The following is a 14,652-nucleotide window of genomic DNA, read 5'->3' as shown; positions in this document are numbered from 1 at the left end:
GACAGGAAATTCAATCTTATCAGATCGATTCTTCATTATCTGATTATGTGTTTCAATACGTTCTTTGATAGCAAGAAAACGATATTGGATGTACGTTCTATCCTTAGGATCAGTTCATCATTATGCATTGGATCGATACCTTTTTCTGGATCGTAGAACAATGGATAGTCATTTGACATTTGGATGAAAGGGACATGTATTTAAACAATTTGACACCTTATATTTGATCCTCAGTTGTACCGAGTTGACTTTAATATCTCAATCAGCCTCTAATACACCTTGGATTAATTTGGACAGTACGTTTTTTGTACAACTCTGAATCTTTCGTTCAGCGTCATGATGACTGGAGGTGTGTTAAGCCGTAGATAACCGCTTGTCGATTTACGTTGCTTCACATATTATGTCAAATATTTGATACTTCCACTCTGTACCACGATCACGTTTTATTATGCGCGGGTATCCGATGAGAGAAGATGGGTTTTATTTTGTTATCAAGCATTTTGGCTGATTTAAATGGAATAGGGCATAAGATGATAAATCTAGTTGCGATATCCCACAGGGTTAAGATATAAGTGTTATTGGGAATGGTAACCGGGACGGTCCATAAAGATCCAGTAGAGTGCCATGCTGTTGTGTAACAGTATAATGGTCTGATGGATTACGTTTTTTTCTTTGTATTAGTCGATCAAGGGTGTAATCCCACATGATTATTCGTATCATTGATCATTTTTTATAGAACAGGAATATTGTGTAAAAGTCGGTAGACGTTTAAAGTTAATATCCTTTGATTTTATAAAATCGTGTTCGTATGCTTTATGCATGTTATCATTATGCTTGTTTTCAAGGGTTTCCTTTTATTAAGCAGTTTGGATTTCATATGTTTCAACGATCCAAGAATATAATCACAGATGTGAGGAATAATTTAGAAAGTTTATCACTTATGATGTTTTTAACGTCAAGGATCCAAACCACATTCATATGAGGAAAAGATAAAATACGTTACATATATCACATCATCAAATGGATATATGTTCATTCTTACATACGTATTGAAGACTTATATGGTCATTACAACATGTAAATGGTTTGAAACCATGTATAAATTTATAAGATTGGGTTAATCCTGTAGTTGGAGTGAATAGTTTCTTTTTAATTACACCATAACTACGTTGATTTGGATGTAATGCTTTAAATGCATAACCAATATATTTGATAATCTCTTTTTTTCGGTTTTTTGTTTTGTCAGTGATAACTTGTGTTAGACAAGTACCTCTGTAGAATTAAATTTTAATTTTTTAAGGCCAAAGATAATTTACGTTGATCATCCTTGTTGATTTTTGATTTGTGAAATGCTATACAGCTATCAAATATAGATATAAATTTGGTTTCTTTTAATGAATTAAAGATGTCATTACTCAAGTATATCTTAAGGTAAGAGACATCCTCCAGAAGTATGTTAATTTTACGGGTATCTACCGAAATCCTTTACTTCGTGTTTTTTATCAATACCATTTTAAGTTTGTATTGATGTGAATGGACTATTACGACGGCTTGATTTTGCAAGTTCGATGTTTTTGTATTGTTTAGCCATTTTTTATTTGATCCCTTATCACAGTTAATGAAGCGTATGTGATGGGGGTATGGATCAGTGAGTGCCATTTGGTTAGGGAGTGTCTTTAAATAAACAGCTACCTTATTTTATGGATATTTTTCTTGGATAATATTAAGATTTTTAGTTATGGAACAGATTGTGCTACGTTTGTTATACATAGTGTCATCTACCGTATCACGGTAATAATTTCTTTTTTTGTTTATCGAAATTATGTGTGCCATTTTTAATATAATTATCAAGTTTAGAAAGCAAATCTCTATCGGTAAGAGTAGGGATTGTATTCATTGTCACTTTGACGATTTTTAAATTTATGCTTTGAAGATTGGTCTTCCTTTACAACTGACTTCTAAAGGAATGGTTATACCAAAATAGATCAAGGATAAATTCTTATTAACACCTGCTAGAGTACCTAGAGCAAGTACACTATTGTTCAACGGTGTCTTTTTATTTTTAATTTATTTTTGTTTTTCATCTTTGTAATCATACGCTTCTTTGATTAAAGATATAGTAGCATCAGTATTGAGTATGCTCATTAAATTTTTGTTGTTTTATGGTAAGCGGAGAATGGGTGAATTTTCATCCTTTTCCCGTCCTATTGTATTCGTCAATTGTAACATAAGATTTTTTGTATTTTCTTTAGGGATAAGCTCATTGTTTAATGACATAGCTTCATCGTTTTATTTATTATTATTATTTATTTATTTTTATTTGTAATGATGTGAAATATATCTTCCAGATTTCCTTCCGTACGGTCATGAAAATCTATCATCAAAATTATTGTCAGTTTTATTTTTGGAACTGGGCTTGAAGTAAAAAAAAAAATTATTTTTGTACCTTCTTGATTTTCCCGTTCTTCTCAATGTCCAAAGACCCTGTTAATTATTGATTGTTTTTGTTGCTAATTACATATGCCATGTGAATTTTAAGATGGTCGTAGTTAAAGCTAATTTTATTGCCATGTCTATACATGTTTTTGTTTTATTTAAATTTTGTTTATTCGTTCGAATAGTGAATTTTTAATTTCATCTTCGTCCAATTCGTCGGAAGATTTTTGTTTTGTTTTTTTTTTTTAAATAGAAACCTTATCAATCTTTCTGATTGACAGATGTGAAAATTTCTTTTTCACAACACAGTAACTATGATAACCATTGGTACCAACATCTTCTGATTTTTACAGATGATGAGGCTTCAGAAACGTTGGAGACAGAAAAGTTTTGACGAGCATTTTCCATGCGTAGTTCATAGGAGGTAGGAGCCAGTTCTTGAGAGACACCAGGATGGGAGCAGCAGCAGCAGATAGTTCTTGTTACAACTTCATTAAAAAAATTGTGGTATTTGACAAAATATTACATAGAAAAGTAATGAGATAAAAGTATATTTTTATTAGGGGTAAAAATAGACTAAAAGAACTCTGCTGCTATGAAATAATTGATCCTTTTTATATTGCACAACTCTCCTGAGTTTTAATGATGAGTCAACCTTTCTGGTTTTGGAATAGATCTATACTTTGTTTCCCGCCTTGGATTAAATGGATACTACTCGTTAGAATTGTTTCCAGATAACGTTGTCCCATATCAGTGGATCGGGAGCATGAGTATGCTAATAAATCTTTAGTATTACGAGACACTTATTTATCAGATCATGCAACGGTTACTGTAAAAGATGCATACTTGTTTGTCAAGTGTAATTGGCAATAGAACATAATAGTTGATCATTTATTCATTATCTTTGTAATGAATAAATTACGATCCCAAATATAAAATGTCTTATCGATATTTGTATATTTGGTTGTAGAAGCTAGGTATCCATTAATTCATACACTATTTCTTTATACTCTTTATCAGCAGTATAATTATATCAATATATAAGTAAATGAACCATTTATATTAATAGCTGTTCTATTCTCTCTCTGGGTAGCTAATCCATTGAGAGAACTATTAATATTAAGTTTCTCTTTCTTATAATTCTTGATTGATCTGAGAAGTTTCTCTTCTCGATCGGTGATATCGTAACTCAGTGGTATAGCATTCTGTATCCAACTGTCATTCGTGTATCGTATTTAGGCCAATCATGCAATCTTTTATATAGAAGTATGTACTCGAAGTAGGAGAAGTTGTATAGCAGTATACAAGCGTATGCTGATATGCAACATCAAAGGTTGTTTCAATTTCATAGTTTATTTATTTAGACGATTTGCTTAATTATTCTTTAAGTGGATCGTACCCAAATACGACATACCTCAAATTTTCCTATTCGCTTGTTTTCTTCTTTCACTTAACTTTGTCTTTATTGGATACTATCCGAATGTTTATTTTTTCGAAAAGATACTTTATTAGGGCACAGATTAAAATGTACTTATATATGACATTTAATGTTCTAATAAAAAAAAATATGCTTATGTTACTATTATTGAAGCACTTCAGCATTTCATAACACAAAATAAAAACTAACTTTCGTATAAACTATAGGCAACGTTTTAGTTTGTGAGTCCTCTTATTAGGTATAACCATTCATCAAATAGTGAGGAATCGGACTTGACATTTTACTGTTTTGAATCTTACAAATTTAGATGCATTGTAGTAAATTTTGCTTTTCCTATAAAAATGCAGCATTCACTTTTTTATCATTTTGGAACTTTTGAAGGTACATTTTTTTTAAAAATGCCGATAAAACAGCCATTTTTCAATTAGTACTTGGCTTGTGGTGTTATATTTCACAAAAAAAAGGCTCATGATCTTGATGTCTCAAAATATTTTTCTTTTTCTTTTGAAGAACAGGACAATTACACTCAACAATTCTCGGTACAAATATGGATCTAATATCCCAATAACAGAGATTAAAGGAAAACAATCAAAGCAAAATTATTTTCACTGTCCATTCTTGAGTTTAAAACAATGGGGCATGACTATGCGGGGCAAGGTGGATCCATTAGGATCTAAACAAAAGGAGCAAAAAGGACGGAGAGATTTTCGTGAGCTATGAAGGGATAGTATAACTATTGAGTATTCCTATCTTACAACGTAAATACCGTTGATAGACTATTTATTGACAAAAAACTAAAAGTAACGAGGGCTTTCATAAGCTGAATCAAGATGAAAAGAGGGTACGACAGTTGTCTTTAAAAAATATTTTAAGAACTCTACATCCAGTAATTTCTTTTTTAGTTGTGATACAGATGGGCTTTGTAGTCTGAGGCTTTTGTGCGACAAATAATTTTATTGTTTAATAAAGGGTGTTTGAAGCTTGGAGTGTACAATATTTTACTTTTTTTTTCTCTTTTTTTTTTCTCTTCCTCATACTCAAACTAGCTTTTTTCATAATGTACCTGAATTTTTTTTTAAAAAAAATGAGTCAGACTAACAATGCAGAATAGGTCTGAACCTTATGACCCCTTTATCCCCAACAAACATCGTGAAGGAACTAATAAGACGGATCAAGTGCAAAAACAAGTCGATGAAGTTGTTGGTATCATGCAAGAAAACATTGACAAGATCATGCAAAGAGGCGAAAGGATTGGGGACCTCGAAGACAAATCCCGTAATAACTGAAAAGCGAAACAGCATGTAAATAATATATATGCTTATCTTTCTAGTTTAATAGGAAACATGCATGATGCTGCGGCCGTTTTTCATGGAGGAGCTAATAAAGTGAGAAAGAGAATGTGGTGGAAGAATTTTAGGTGGAAGATTATCATTGCTGTGACTATCTTGGTCATTCTTGGCATAATCATAGGTAATAGACAATTTTTTATGACATGATAAATAGTGCCGTAATAACCTTTCTATTTATTGTGTATCAGGTTCAATTGTGGCTACACAGGTAAAAAATAAAAAATAAAACTAAAAATAAAATGAATGTGGCTCAGGTAATTAATTCGAAATTTAAACAAACAAAGACAACCTCGCCATAGTCTAACACGGCTGAGACAATCAGGCCAATAAATTATGGTATTTTTGGCAGAATACATATACCCCACTGTTAACTTTTTTGTGTCTTAAATAAAATGCGACGGTAACTATACGACAAATGGTTAATTTTTTAGAACTGAAAACTTCAAGACAAGTTGATTGGGTTACAATCAAAATACTTTGTACAATGTCCTTTTTGAAGGCTTAGAATCATATGAGAATCCTTTACCACTGATATGTGTAACTCGAAAAAGTTAAAATGAATTAAGTTTGATATCTATAATAAGAATAGATTGTGCTACAGAATATTTAGATTTTTTTCCCAAAAGTACTGCCTGTCTATGGGTCAGTAAGAACTAAATTTGATAATGTATGCATTACTACATTTGCATGCATATAATGCCCTTTCAATTCTCTCATTAAATTAGTAAAAGCTCCAACTGGCTGTTTCATGCACAATCAAATTTAAAAATTATCACTAGCATTTCTATATTACTGTCGCTATTGAGCTCACTGTGTAAAACAATCCCAAAGTTGTGTATTAAAATTGTTGTTTTGAGGTTACGAATATTTTAGTAGCAACAGCTTCACAGTATAAACCAAAAAAAAAAAAAAAAAATTTAAATTACTCTTGTCCCACTATTTAAAAACAAAGCGGATTAACAGAAGTTCTTCCGATACGATTCCAAACAACCTATATCCAGATGCCACAAAATGTGTACTGATGCCACTCACTTTTTGATTAACGTTAAGCATCATGTGCAGAATTATTATAAAGCACAGATTTAAATTTAACATCATCACCATATCATAGGACTGCCACCAAAGTTGATAGGAAATTAAAGAGGCAGCTCAAGTGATCAGCAACCAAAGAAACATAATTAAGAAAATGTACTAGAGGACGTGCTTTAAAGCCGGACTCAAGAAAGATTAATGCAATTACTAATCCACTGTCACAAGAATCCTATAGCTACAGGATAAAGAATAATCGAGTCTATATAATAGATGGCGACAACCTTATTGTTTGACTGGATGTACAAATGTTCTGCGCAACATCCAATCCAAAGACTGTGATTTCAAAGTTTTAAATGACAGTGCTATAATTTCGTATATAAAGTTTTTTAAATGTTTATAAACAGAATATGAAATGGGACTCTTCATTCCTTTATTAAAGGTTTGGGAGATTGTCATGAGTAAAAGCAAAGGTCCTTTTTATATGCAAATTATGGCTTCAAGTAATTTCTCTCCTGAGTTCGAATTAAGGTTTGACATCGTAGGGCAATATTTTGATTTGGAACACACCATAAAGAAAGCATATTATGTATATTGTGTTTTAAGATGAAGTAAAATTATAAAAATACTACATTAGTTTGGGACTGTTTATAAGATGTCTTTATTAATAAATAAATTATACGAGTATTTATATAAAAGACTGTCTGCTGTGTTCATATCTCTAGTGCTATCTTGACCAAAAATGTATACGATTGTTACATAGTCACCAATTTAGTCTTGTTCTAATAAATGTTAAGTCTTCTTAACTCTCTTTGTTTTAAACTAAATCTTACGTATTTCTCAGACGTACTAAATTAGTCTTGTGATATAATATCTTAATAGTTCTTGGTATAACATTTGGTGTTAAGCTTATGGCGCAAATGATATCAGCACGGATAAACCTTTGTTAGCTGTAATATGCTATAGCCTTGCTAGGTCACCACAATGCAATATATATTCGTTGTTTTATATTTAAAATATTCATATAAAATTATAGCAGCCTGTAGTACCTTAATCATAATTGGGATTGGACTTTTTGGTCAACATATATGTGTTATAAGATACCACGTCAGTTACACGACCCCTTGGATTAAGCGTAAAATATAATCGCATAATGACTGTCGTGTAATTTACTGATGCCACGTCTTTAGCCAATAGGAATGATATTCACTAAAGTCTAATTTATAATACAGTACATTGTATAACAAAGAAACAAGATGAATTATAGGTATTTAAGGTTTAATAGGAGTAAAAAAAAAACTGACAGTACATGTCCGTAAGTAAACCATACGTTGTAAAAATTAAGTATGCATTATATCACAACGGTGTGTATGCCTTGCAAGATGTCTATAAAAAAAATGGGAAGTGCAACCAAGTGAGATAAATTGGCTTAGCACACCCAAAAATATTACCCAAATTACGTGATACATTTACTTCGCCAAAAATTTAGTGCGTCTGAGCCGAACTCTTTCAGTGGATCTCTATTTTCAATCTTAAAGGCCATTTCTTTTTTACCGGCTATGCGGATATCTTCGGTTTGGCTTTTTACTTACAGTATGCGCAAGAAATAAATACTGTTATTCAAATGGATTCCCGCTATAAATATATTTACCATAGCAGATCTACAAACGAAACTGTGCACCCGTTACACTAAAAATTATTGGGTTCTTATAAATACTACAAGCATCTGTTTTTTTTTATTTGTTTTTTTATCTAACTCAGGAAGACCAAATTCACTATGAAAATTTCTTTTACTACTGCTATATGTTTCTTTATTACTACTGTTAACTATGCTGTTGCGCAAGAAGTAAAGGCTAAATACGACGCATGTAGGATTATGACAGCTACAATATACTACTATTAAGCTCATAAATAACATTTTTTATTCTCAAAACTTTAGCATGTAGCTATTTACAAAACAAAATTTACTGTTTTGGAGGTGCAACTAGTACAGAGAAAAAAATTTCAGATCCAAGTATGATAATGTTGGATATTTTTAATAGTAGTAAGAGTACGGCAGACCAACTGAAAGATAGATGGGAGACAATCACTACCAATACAGCTGGCATAGATCTTAGGGCAAGGGATGGTCCTCAAACTGTTCAATTGCCAGACGGAAAAACTATGCTGATGAGTGGTGGTTGGAGTTCCGGAACCCAAAAATTACCTGCACAGACAATAGCTTTTAATGCAGAAAACAGATCCTGGGTATCGTATCCAGATTATACCGAAGCACCATATGGTGTCAGACAGATGTTAGTAAAAACCGAAATACCAGGATAATTTGTTTTTGAAGACATCGAACTTGAGAATACTAAAATACATTCTGGCTAGTTACCATGCTCCTTCGGCATATGTTCCCGAATACGGAATTGCATTTTATGGTGGCCTGGAAAAGTGAGTCAGCTAGTAGCACCTGTAAAAGAGAATGATATTAAAACCTTTAAAAAATAGTCATTTCAATAGTACTTATACCCTTCCAGGTATAAACGTTACTGAATATGAAGAAACTGAAGATGACCGCAGAAACATTGGATATACCAGTTTGACGTTTTTGGACATAAGAAAACCATCAAATGTGAGTTTATTCTATGATTATAAATCAGTTATTTATTCAAATATACTCGTAGCCATGGTCAATTTATCCTACCCAGGCTAATCTTCCAGCTGTTTTTGGAAGATACCAAACATCAATTTATGACGCAAAAAGTAATCGGATCTTTTATTTTGGTGGAAGATACAACACCCCTCCAAGCACCAACACCGTCTATTATACTTTTGCAAACTCTGTTACATTCGATTTAACAAAGGGAGAATGGGGCACGCAAGAATTTACTGGAACAGGGCCCACTTCAAGAATAGGCCACTCTACTACATTAAGTAATTCAGATAATTTTTTAAATTTATTTTCGTTTTGAAATTGATTATTAACGATGTTTTTTTTGGTTACATTACAGTTGGTTCTAATAAAAGAGACGTCTTGGTCTACGGAGGTCATCAGACATCATTAAACAACGGAAAACGTAACAATGAACAAAAAAAAATCCCCCACTTAGGCAATTATTCAATAACTTTTCATTTTTTTAATAGCCCTTCTTGATTATTGTTTCACTGTAAATCTCGACACTAACCAATGGACGCAGCAAATAATAGAAGCCCCAAATAATCCGATTTTAATTAGAACTCAGCATTCAGGTACAAATTTATTAGAATTATCACTTCATCATATTAATTAAAATTTTATTGCCTTAGCTGTACCGGTAAACAACGATACAGTTTTTATTGTTTTCGGAACAGATGCCACCGATTCCCCTACCATTTCATTAGTAATGCTTAATGTAACAAATCCTTCAAAGATTACTTGGCTTGAAGCTTATGCTGATCTCAACGCCCCAGTTATTACGTCACCAAACTCGAGCTCTACTCCCCCTAGAGAATCAGATGTGCCCGAGAAAAAGGCTTCGTTAAGTACGGGAGCTATCGCTGGTATCTCTGTTGGAGCAGCTGTAGTAAGTACTGTAAAACTTTAGCTTGTCACTTTAAAACTAAAACAATTTCCCCAAGATTGCAATTGGTATCGCTTCTATTTTCTTTTGCTTATCCAGAAAAAGAAAAACCGAAAACCAAAAACTTAAAACTGAAGAACTTGAAAGACAAAATAAAGACGAACGTACTGAAGAACCTGTTATGGAAGTTAATTGGGACGAAATCGACAAGAAATATGTGGAAGTTCCAACCGGTCCTCCTGTTGGGCGTTATAGCTACTCTCCTCAATTGACTAATGATTTTAGTACCACTGTTTATGATAATGACTTAGAAGCCTATAAACGTATTCCTGCAGCCGGAAAAAGCATTGTTGGAATGCAATCACCCCACACTTTTGACAATGATCTCTCGACCCGCTCAAATGAAACTCAATCATTACAGAAGCCTGATGGTGGTCTGTAATTTGTGCTTTATTTACATATTATACAATTTAAGTTTCTGGATCATTTTGAATTATATTGACACTTGAATCATTATTCATAATCATATATTTCTATTTTTTTCTGGGGTTTTGATAATAAAAAATTATTAATTAAAACCAAACATTAACCTGATGGAGAAACACGATCGTGGAGTGCATTTACAAATTACATGGATGTGTCTGATAACAATAGACAAATGTGGGGAATTAACAACATGCAAACCGTTTTTAGGTATACACCAAACCACTATTTTCGGATACGTAGCATCTTCGGTATATGTTCTTGATAACGGCTTAGGATTTCATGGCGGATTTGAAGCGTAATTCTATCAATATTCTGCTTCCCAAACACTGGATACAATTTTCTTTAATTGGACCTATCCAGGCATAAATATGTCTAAATATCAAAATGAACAGGGGAACCGGCGATTTATTGGTTATACAGAAGTAAACTTTTTAAACGTTCTCGAAAGACCAGCAGATGCTTGTTTGTTTTTATTTCGTAGTACAATTTTCCCTCTTATTCATTTTTATTATAGAATAACCGTAGTCAAGATATCCTATTCAAACCAATCTTCCAGATGTCTTTTCTGCATACCGAGAATCGGTGTATGATAGAAAAACTAATCGTATATATTACTTTGGGGGCGAGTATTAAAACCCTGCTGTGACTTATAGATATTATAATTTTATAGCCCTTCACGCTTTTAATATGAACAATGGTATATGTATGGGGTGAGCAAGTAGCAACTAAGAGTATTCTGAATTATAAAATTTATCATTCAGCTACAGCACCATTTACGTGATTAATGCAGGGAAAAAATTGGATTGCTGAAAATTGTGATCTTCAGTGACTCAAAATACAACATGTTATGTTGTTATTGTCAGCCACATTTGTTTTTGAGTATGTTCGCATGACTTGTACACCCTGGAACCCTTTAGTTTTGTTAACCTAATTTTAATCTGATGCCTTTTCCGGGCTTTCGGTAACTTTTACCAAAAAATAATTAAAAATAAAATAACTGATATGCAGGACATACAGTGCTTTCAAATGGTATTAATAATAAAAAAAAGAGATAGCAGAAAACATATTTGTGGGATGAAAGTTAGAAAGACCAATCCTATATTCAGTATGTAAATCAGAAAAAAATTGGTGTAAAGGAAAATACCAGAACCAGTTGTTTATGTCTCATGGGTGACACAGTTACTCTGCCGACGGCTTAGTTGGCAAGATAAATATTTTTTTAAAAAAAAATACAAGAATTCCTAGGTTGCTGTGCAGGATATAGTCAATAATTTCTTTAACAAAATGCTACATGTTACGGATAGAGCAGAATTTGTAGTTTTGAAGAACGAAATGGTTGTCTGTCATTTTGTTCGAAAGCTTATTTAACCTTTAAAGATTCTTTTTACCTCACCCGTACTCATGTTACACTTCTTTTTTTAATCATTATAAATAAACAGAATAAAAAACTAAGTAAAAAAAGAAAAAAGCGAAATAAGAATAGCTTAAACCTGTTGTTAATGAAATATTTGAATTTACCTACTCTATTATTTTTTTTAGCAACTGTCAACTTTGTGATAGCGCAATATGCAGGTAGCAGACATGACGCAGGTAGGCCCAAGATAACTTTTTTTTTTTTTTTTTTTTCAATGTTTAAAAGAAGGCATTTTTTATACAACTTAGCATGCGAGTATTTGGCCTACAGAATATATTGTTTTGGTGGTTCGTCAACTGTTGCGAAATCTATCACAACCACAAGTACCAGTATGGCTATGCTTGATATATTAAAACATAGTGGGGAACCGATAGATGTGTTGAATACAAAATGGGAATACATCGTTACAAATAATGGAGAGCTTGTTCAGCCGAGAGGTGGCCCACAACACATGCGACTAGAAGACAAAAATACCATGGTAATAAGTGGTGGGTTTTCTTCTACTACTACAAAGTTGACACATCAAACAATTTCTTTCAACGCCAACGGTTCTACTTGGAGTACACTTCCAAATTATGAAGACTCGGGCGCCAATAGGCAAATGTAAGTGATATAAAAAAATATTAAATTATTCGAAATAATCAAAAGCGGTTTCTCTTTTTTAGATATGTAGCATCTACAGTTTATATTCATGGCCTTGGAATTGGATTTTATGGCGGTAAAGAAGAGTAATATCAAAATTTGCAGCTTGTGTGATTTAGAAGTCTACAATATAACGTAATTCATTTATCTAGTATCTATGACAAAGGCTGGACATATCCAGGAATCAATATGAGTGCTTATACCGACGAGAAAAACGATAGAAGAACTATTGGTTATGCGAAGTTGACATTCTTGAATCCAATAACAACCTCAAACAATGTAAGTTTTACATTTATGAAAATCGTTGTCTTTTACTAATTAAATACTATGTAGATGTGGTCCCAATATTCGTCTGAAAAAAACAGTATGAGATTTTTCACTTCGTACCAAACTTCTGTTTACGATAAAATCAATAATCGTATCCTCTTCCTGGGAGGGGAGTATCAAAATCCAGCTAGAACATATCACTATCAGACTTTTTCTTCCGCTCCATCATTCAATTTAAACGATGGTTCATGGTCTATGCAGAATTTAACTGGCAGTAATATACCAACGTATAGAGTATTACATACTGCAACAATATGTAAGAATAAAGCTGATATTTTCAGTACCTCTGAAAACATATTATTTAAGTCATTTACTAACATATTCTTATGATAGTTGGCTCCGATAAAAGAAGTGTTTTGTTATACGGTGGCCAAAACTCAGCGGATGATAATCTTTGGGGTAACTTTTAAAGCAACTCGTCGAAGGGATTATGTCTATTGTTATTAACGTAATGTTTTATGAATAGCTGTTTCTGACTATTGCTATACCTTGGATTTAGTTTTAAATAGGTGGACATTACAAAACATTATTCCCAGTTCTACTGAGGTTTTGATAAGAACTAGACATTCAGGTATGTAACATGCAATGTGAAGATGTCATATATACGTATATGTGCTAACTTACTTATATATCAACAGCTCTTCTTGTGGACGATGACACTGTATTTATCATATATGGAATAACCGAAAAAGGCTTATCAGCAAATTCTACATTGATATTAAACGTGAAAGACCCATCAGCCGTTTTAGCAGTAAGCAGTTATATTCATCCCCAGGCAGAGTCAGAGACTTTACTTCCAGCTCCAACGTCTACAGATAACGCTGGTCCCACCAGTAGTAGCAAACCAGTTTCTGACAGTCCAGGCGGTGATCAGGCCAGTGTGTCTGATGTAGTATCAGAGAATGGGGTTAAACCAATAACACAATCAGACATGCAAAAAACTATTGGAATCGCCGTAGGTTGTACTGCTGGAGTAAGCTACAGAATCATAAATAACACGACGTGATAACAGGCAATTCAAGCTGACATGACTATTTCTTTTTAAAAACAAAAATAGGGATTGGTTATCATTGGGTCTCTCGTTTTCTTTTTTTGCAGAAGAAGAAGATCGAAAAAGCACCAACGAGAACTTGAAGAGCTCGAAGAAAAAAGACGTGAAATTGAAACTCTTCAAAAAATGGCTCATGTCGAAGAAGAACCCATGATGGTTAATTGGGACGAGATTGACAAAGAACTTGGTAGGTCCTCCGCACAACCTGGAGGTAGTCAGTATACATACTCTCCTCAGTTTTCGGAACAGACTACAACAATAATATCTGGCTCAGCAGCCGATCATTCAAGTCCAACTTTTCCGAAGCAAGAGATAAAGAACCAGCGCCTTGATAACATTAACCAATACAATCATAACGTGTCAACTGAACGACAAGCTTCTATGGACCAATATAATAATGCTGCACCGCTTGGACGGCCTGATGTTATTGAAGAAGACTGTCATGCCGTGCAATACGTTCCACACATCCAAAAACCTGATGGTGTTTGAGTGATCTCATTTTATGATGAAAAACCAAGAACATTATACAGTTAACCCAGATAATCGAATTATCATGTTTTATTTTATCACTAATATATAATACTTACTGCTATCAATAAAAAAATTGTCTCTTTACAGCTGGTCATAAGCTATAAGAGCTTGTGCCACTTGATTATATATATTGGGATGTGACAACTTTTACACGATGCTTGTCTGAAATTTAGTCATCATATGTTAGTTTTACAGGCAAAGTTAATATGTTGCTCGATTTTACTTGATTTTAGATACTTCTTTTATTGCAAAAAAAAATCCCATATGTCTCATGCCTGTTTGATATTCTGTATAAGGATAAAAAAAGGGTTTATAAACGTAACTGTAGACTGATAATGTACGATACACATGCATGTTGCCCTCGGTTATTTTCTATTAAAACCCTTTTGGCTTCCGCTAGTGTC

The 14,652-nt window shown here is 33.0% G+C and overlaps 3 protein-coding genes across 3 annotated transcripts; all 3 read left to right on the top strand.

The window, feature by feature from the left end:
* Nucleotides 1–4,876: 4,876 nt before the first annotated feature.
* On the top strand, nucleotides 4,877–5,751 carry EV154DRAFT_494600 (synaptobrevin-domain-containing protein). The gene is made up of 4 exons (XM_051599921.1): nucleotides 4,877–5,149; nucleotides 5,213–5,344; nucleotides 5,412–5,431; nucleotides 5,508–5,751. Exons 1-4 carry the CDS (start codon nucleotides 4,975–4,977, stop codon nucleotides 5,520–5,522), a joined length of 342 nt encoding a protein of 113 aa, XP_051462106.1. The 5' UTR covers nucleotides 4,877–4,974; the 3' UTR covers nucleotides 5,523–5,751.
* A 2,259-nt stretch (nucleotides 5,752–8,010) lies between these two features.
* EV154DRAFT_494597 (uncharacterized protein) lies at nucleotides 8,011–10,386 on the top strand. Its single transcript, XM_051599920.1, has 9 exons — nucleotides 8,011–8,120; nucleotides 8,192–8,546; nucleotides 8,626–8,688; nucleotides 8,746–8,869; nucleotides 8,922–9,171; nucleotides 9,249–9,314; nucleotides 9,382–9,486; nucleotides 9,544–9,800; nucleotides 9,856–10,386. Exons 1-9 carry the CDS (start codon nucleotides 8,030–8,032, stop codon nucleotides 10,237–10,239), a joined length of 1,695 nt encoding a protein of 564 aa, XP_051462105.1. The 5' UTR covers nucleotides 8,011–8,029; the 3' UTR covers nucleotides 10,240–10,386.
* Nucleotides 10,387–11,766: 1,380 nt separating this feature from the next.
* EV154DRAFT_494595 (uncharacterized protein) lies at nucleotides 11,767–14,304 on the top strand. Its single transcript, XM_051599919.1, has 9 exons — nucleotides 11,767–11,873; nucleotides 11,946–12,300; nucleotides 12,363–12,425; nucleotides 12,492–12,618; nucleotides 12,673–12,922; nucleotides 13,000–13,065; nucleotides 13,133–13,237; nucleotides 13,305–13,639; nucleotides 13,724–14,304. The coding sequence occupies exons 1-9, from the start codon at nucleotides 11,783–11,785 to the stop codon at nucleotides 14,204–14,206; spliced, it is 1,875 nt and encodes a 624-aa protein (XP_051462104.1). The 5' UTR covers nucleotides 11,767–11,782; the 3' UTR covers nucleotides 14,207–14,304.
* Nucleotides 14,305–14,652: the final 348 nt, after the last annotated feature.

The sequence above is a fragment of the Mucor mucedo genome, assembly GCF_025094135.1.
Source record: "Mucor mucedo strain NRRL 3635 chromosome Unknown EV154scaffold_9, whole genome shotgun sequence".
In the NCBI taxonomy this organism is placed as follows: Eukaryota; Fungi; Mucoromycota; class Mucoromycetes; order Mucorales; family Mucoraceae; genus Mucor; species Mucor mucedo.
The sequence above is the reverse complement of the archived record's forward strand: the minus strand, read 5'-3'. Positions and strand labels throughout refer to the sequence as shown.

What these genes read in the sequence shown, in the direction of transcription:
- EV154DRAFT_494600 (XM_051599921.1), top strand. Translation starts at nt 4,975, where the DNA reads ATGCAGAATAGGTCTGAACCTTATGACCCCTTTATCCCCAACAAACAT. An exon ending in GGACCTCGAAGACAAATCCC is followed by an intron (nt 5,150 to 5,212) that starts GTAATAACTGAA and finishes CTAGTTTAATAG; the next exon opens with GAAACATGCATGATGCTGCG. An exon ending in CATTCTTGGCATAATCATAG is followed by an intron (nt 5,345 to 5,411) that starts GTAATAGACAAT and finishes ATTGTGTATCAG; the next exon opens with GTTCAATTGTGGCTACACAG.
- EV154DRAFT_494595 (XM_051599919.1), top strand. Translation starts at nt 11,783, where the DNA reads ATGAAATATTTGAATTTACCTACTCTATTATTTTTTTTAGCAACTGTC. An exon ending in ATTACATACTGCAACAATAT is followed by an intron (nt 12,923 to 12,999) that starts GTAAGAATAAAG and finishes TTCTTATGATAG; the next exon opens with TTGGCTCCGATAAAAGAAGT. An exon ending in GATAAGAACTAGACATTCAG is followed by an intron (nt 13,238 to 13,304) that starts GTATGTAACATG and finishes ATATATCAACAG; the next exon opens with CTCTTCTTGTGGACGATGAC.
- EV154DRAFT_494597 (XM_051599920.1), top strand. Translation starts at nt 8,030, where the DNA reads ATGAAAATTTCTTTTACTACTGCTATATGTTTCTTTATTACTACTGTT. An exon ending in TTTTATGGTGGCCTGGAAAA is followed by an intron (nt 8,689 to 8,745) that starts GTGAGTCAGCTA and finishes TTTAAAAAATAG; the next exon opens with TCATTTCAATAGTACTTATA. An exon ending in AGGCCACTCTACTACATTAA is followed by an intron (nt 9,172 to 9,248) that starts GTAATTCAGATA and finishes GTTACATTACAG; the next exon opens with TTGGTTCTAATAAAAGAGAC.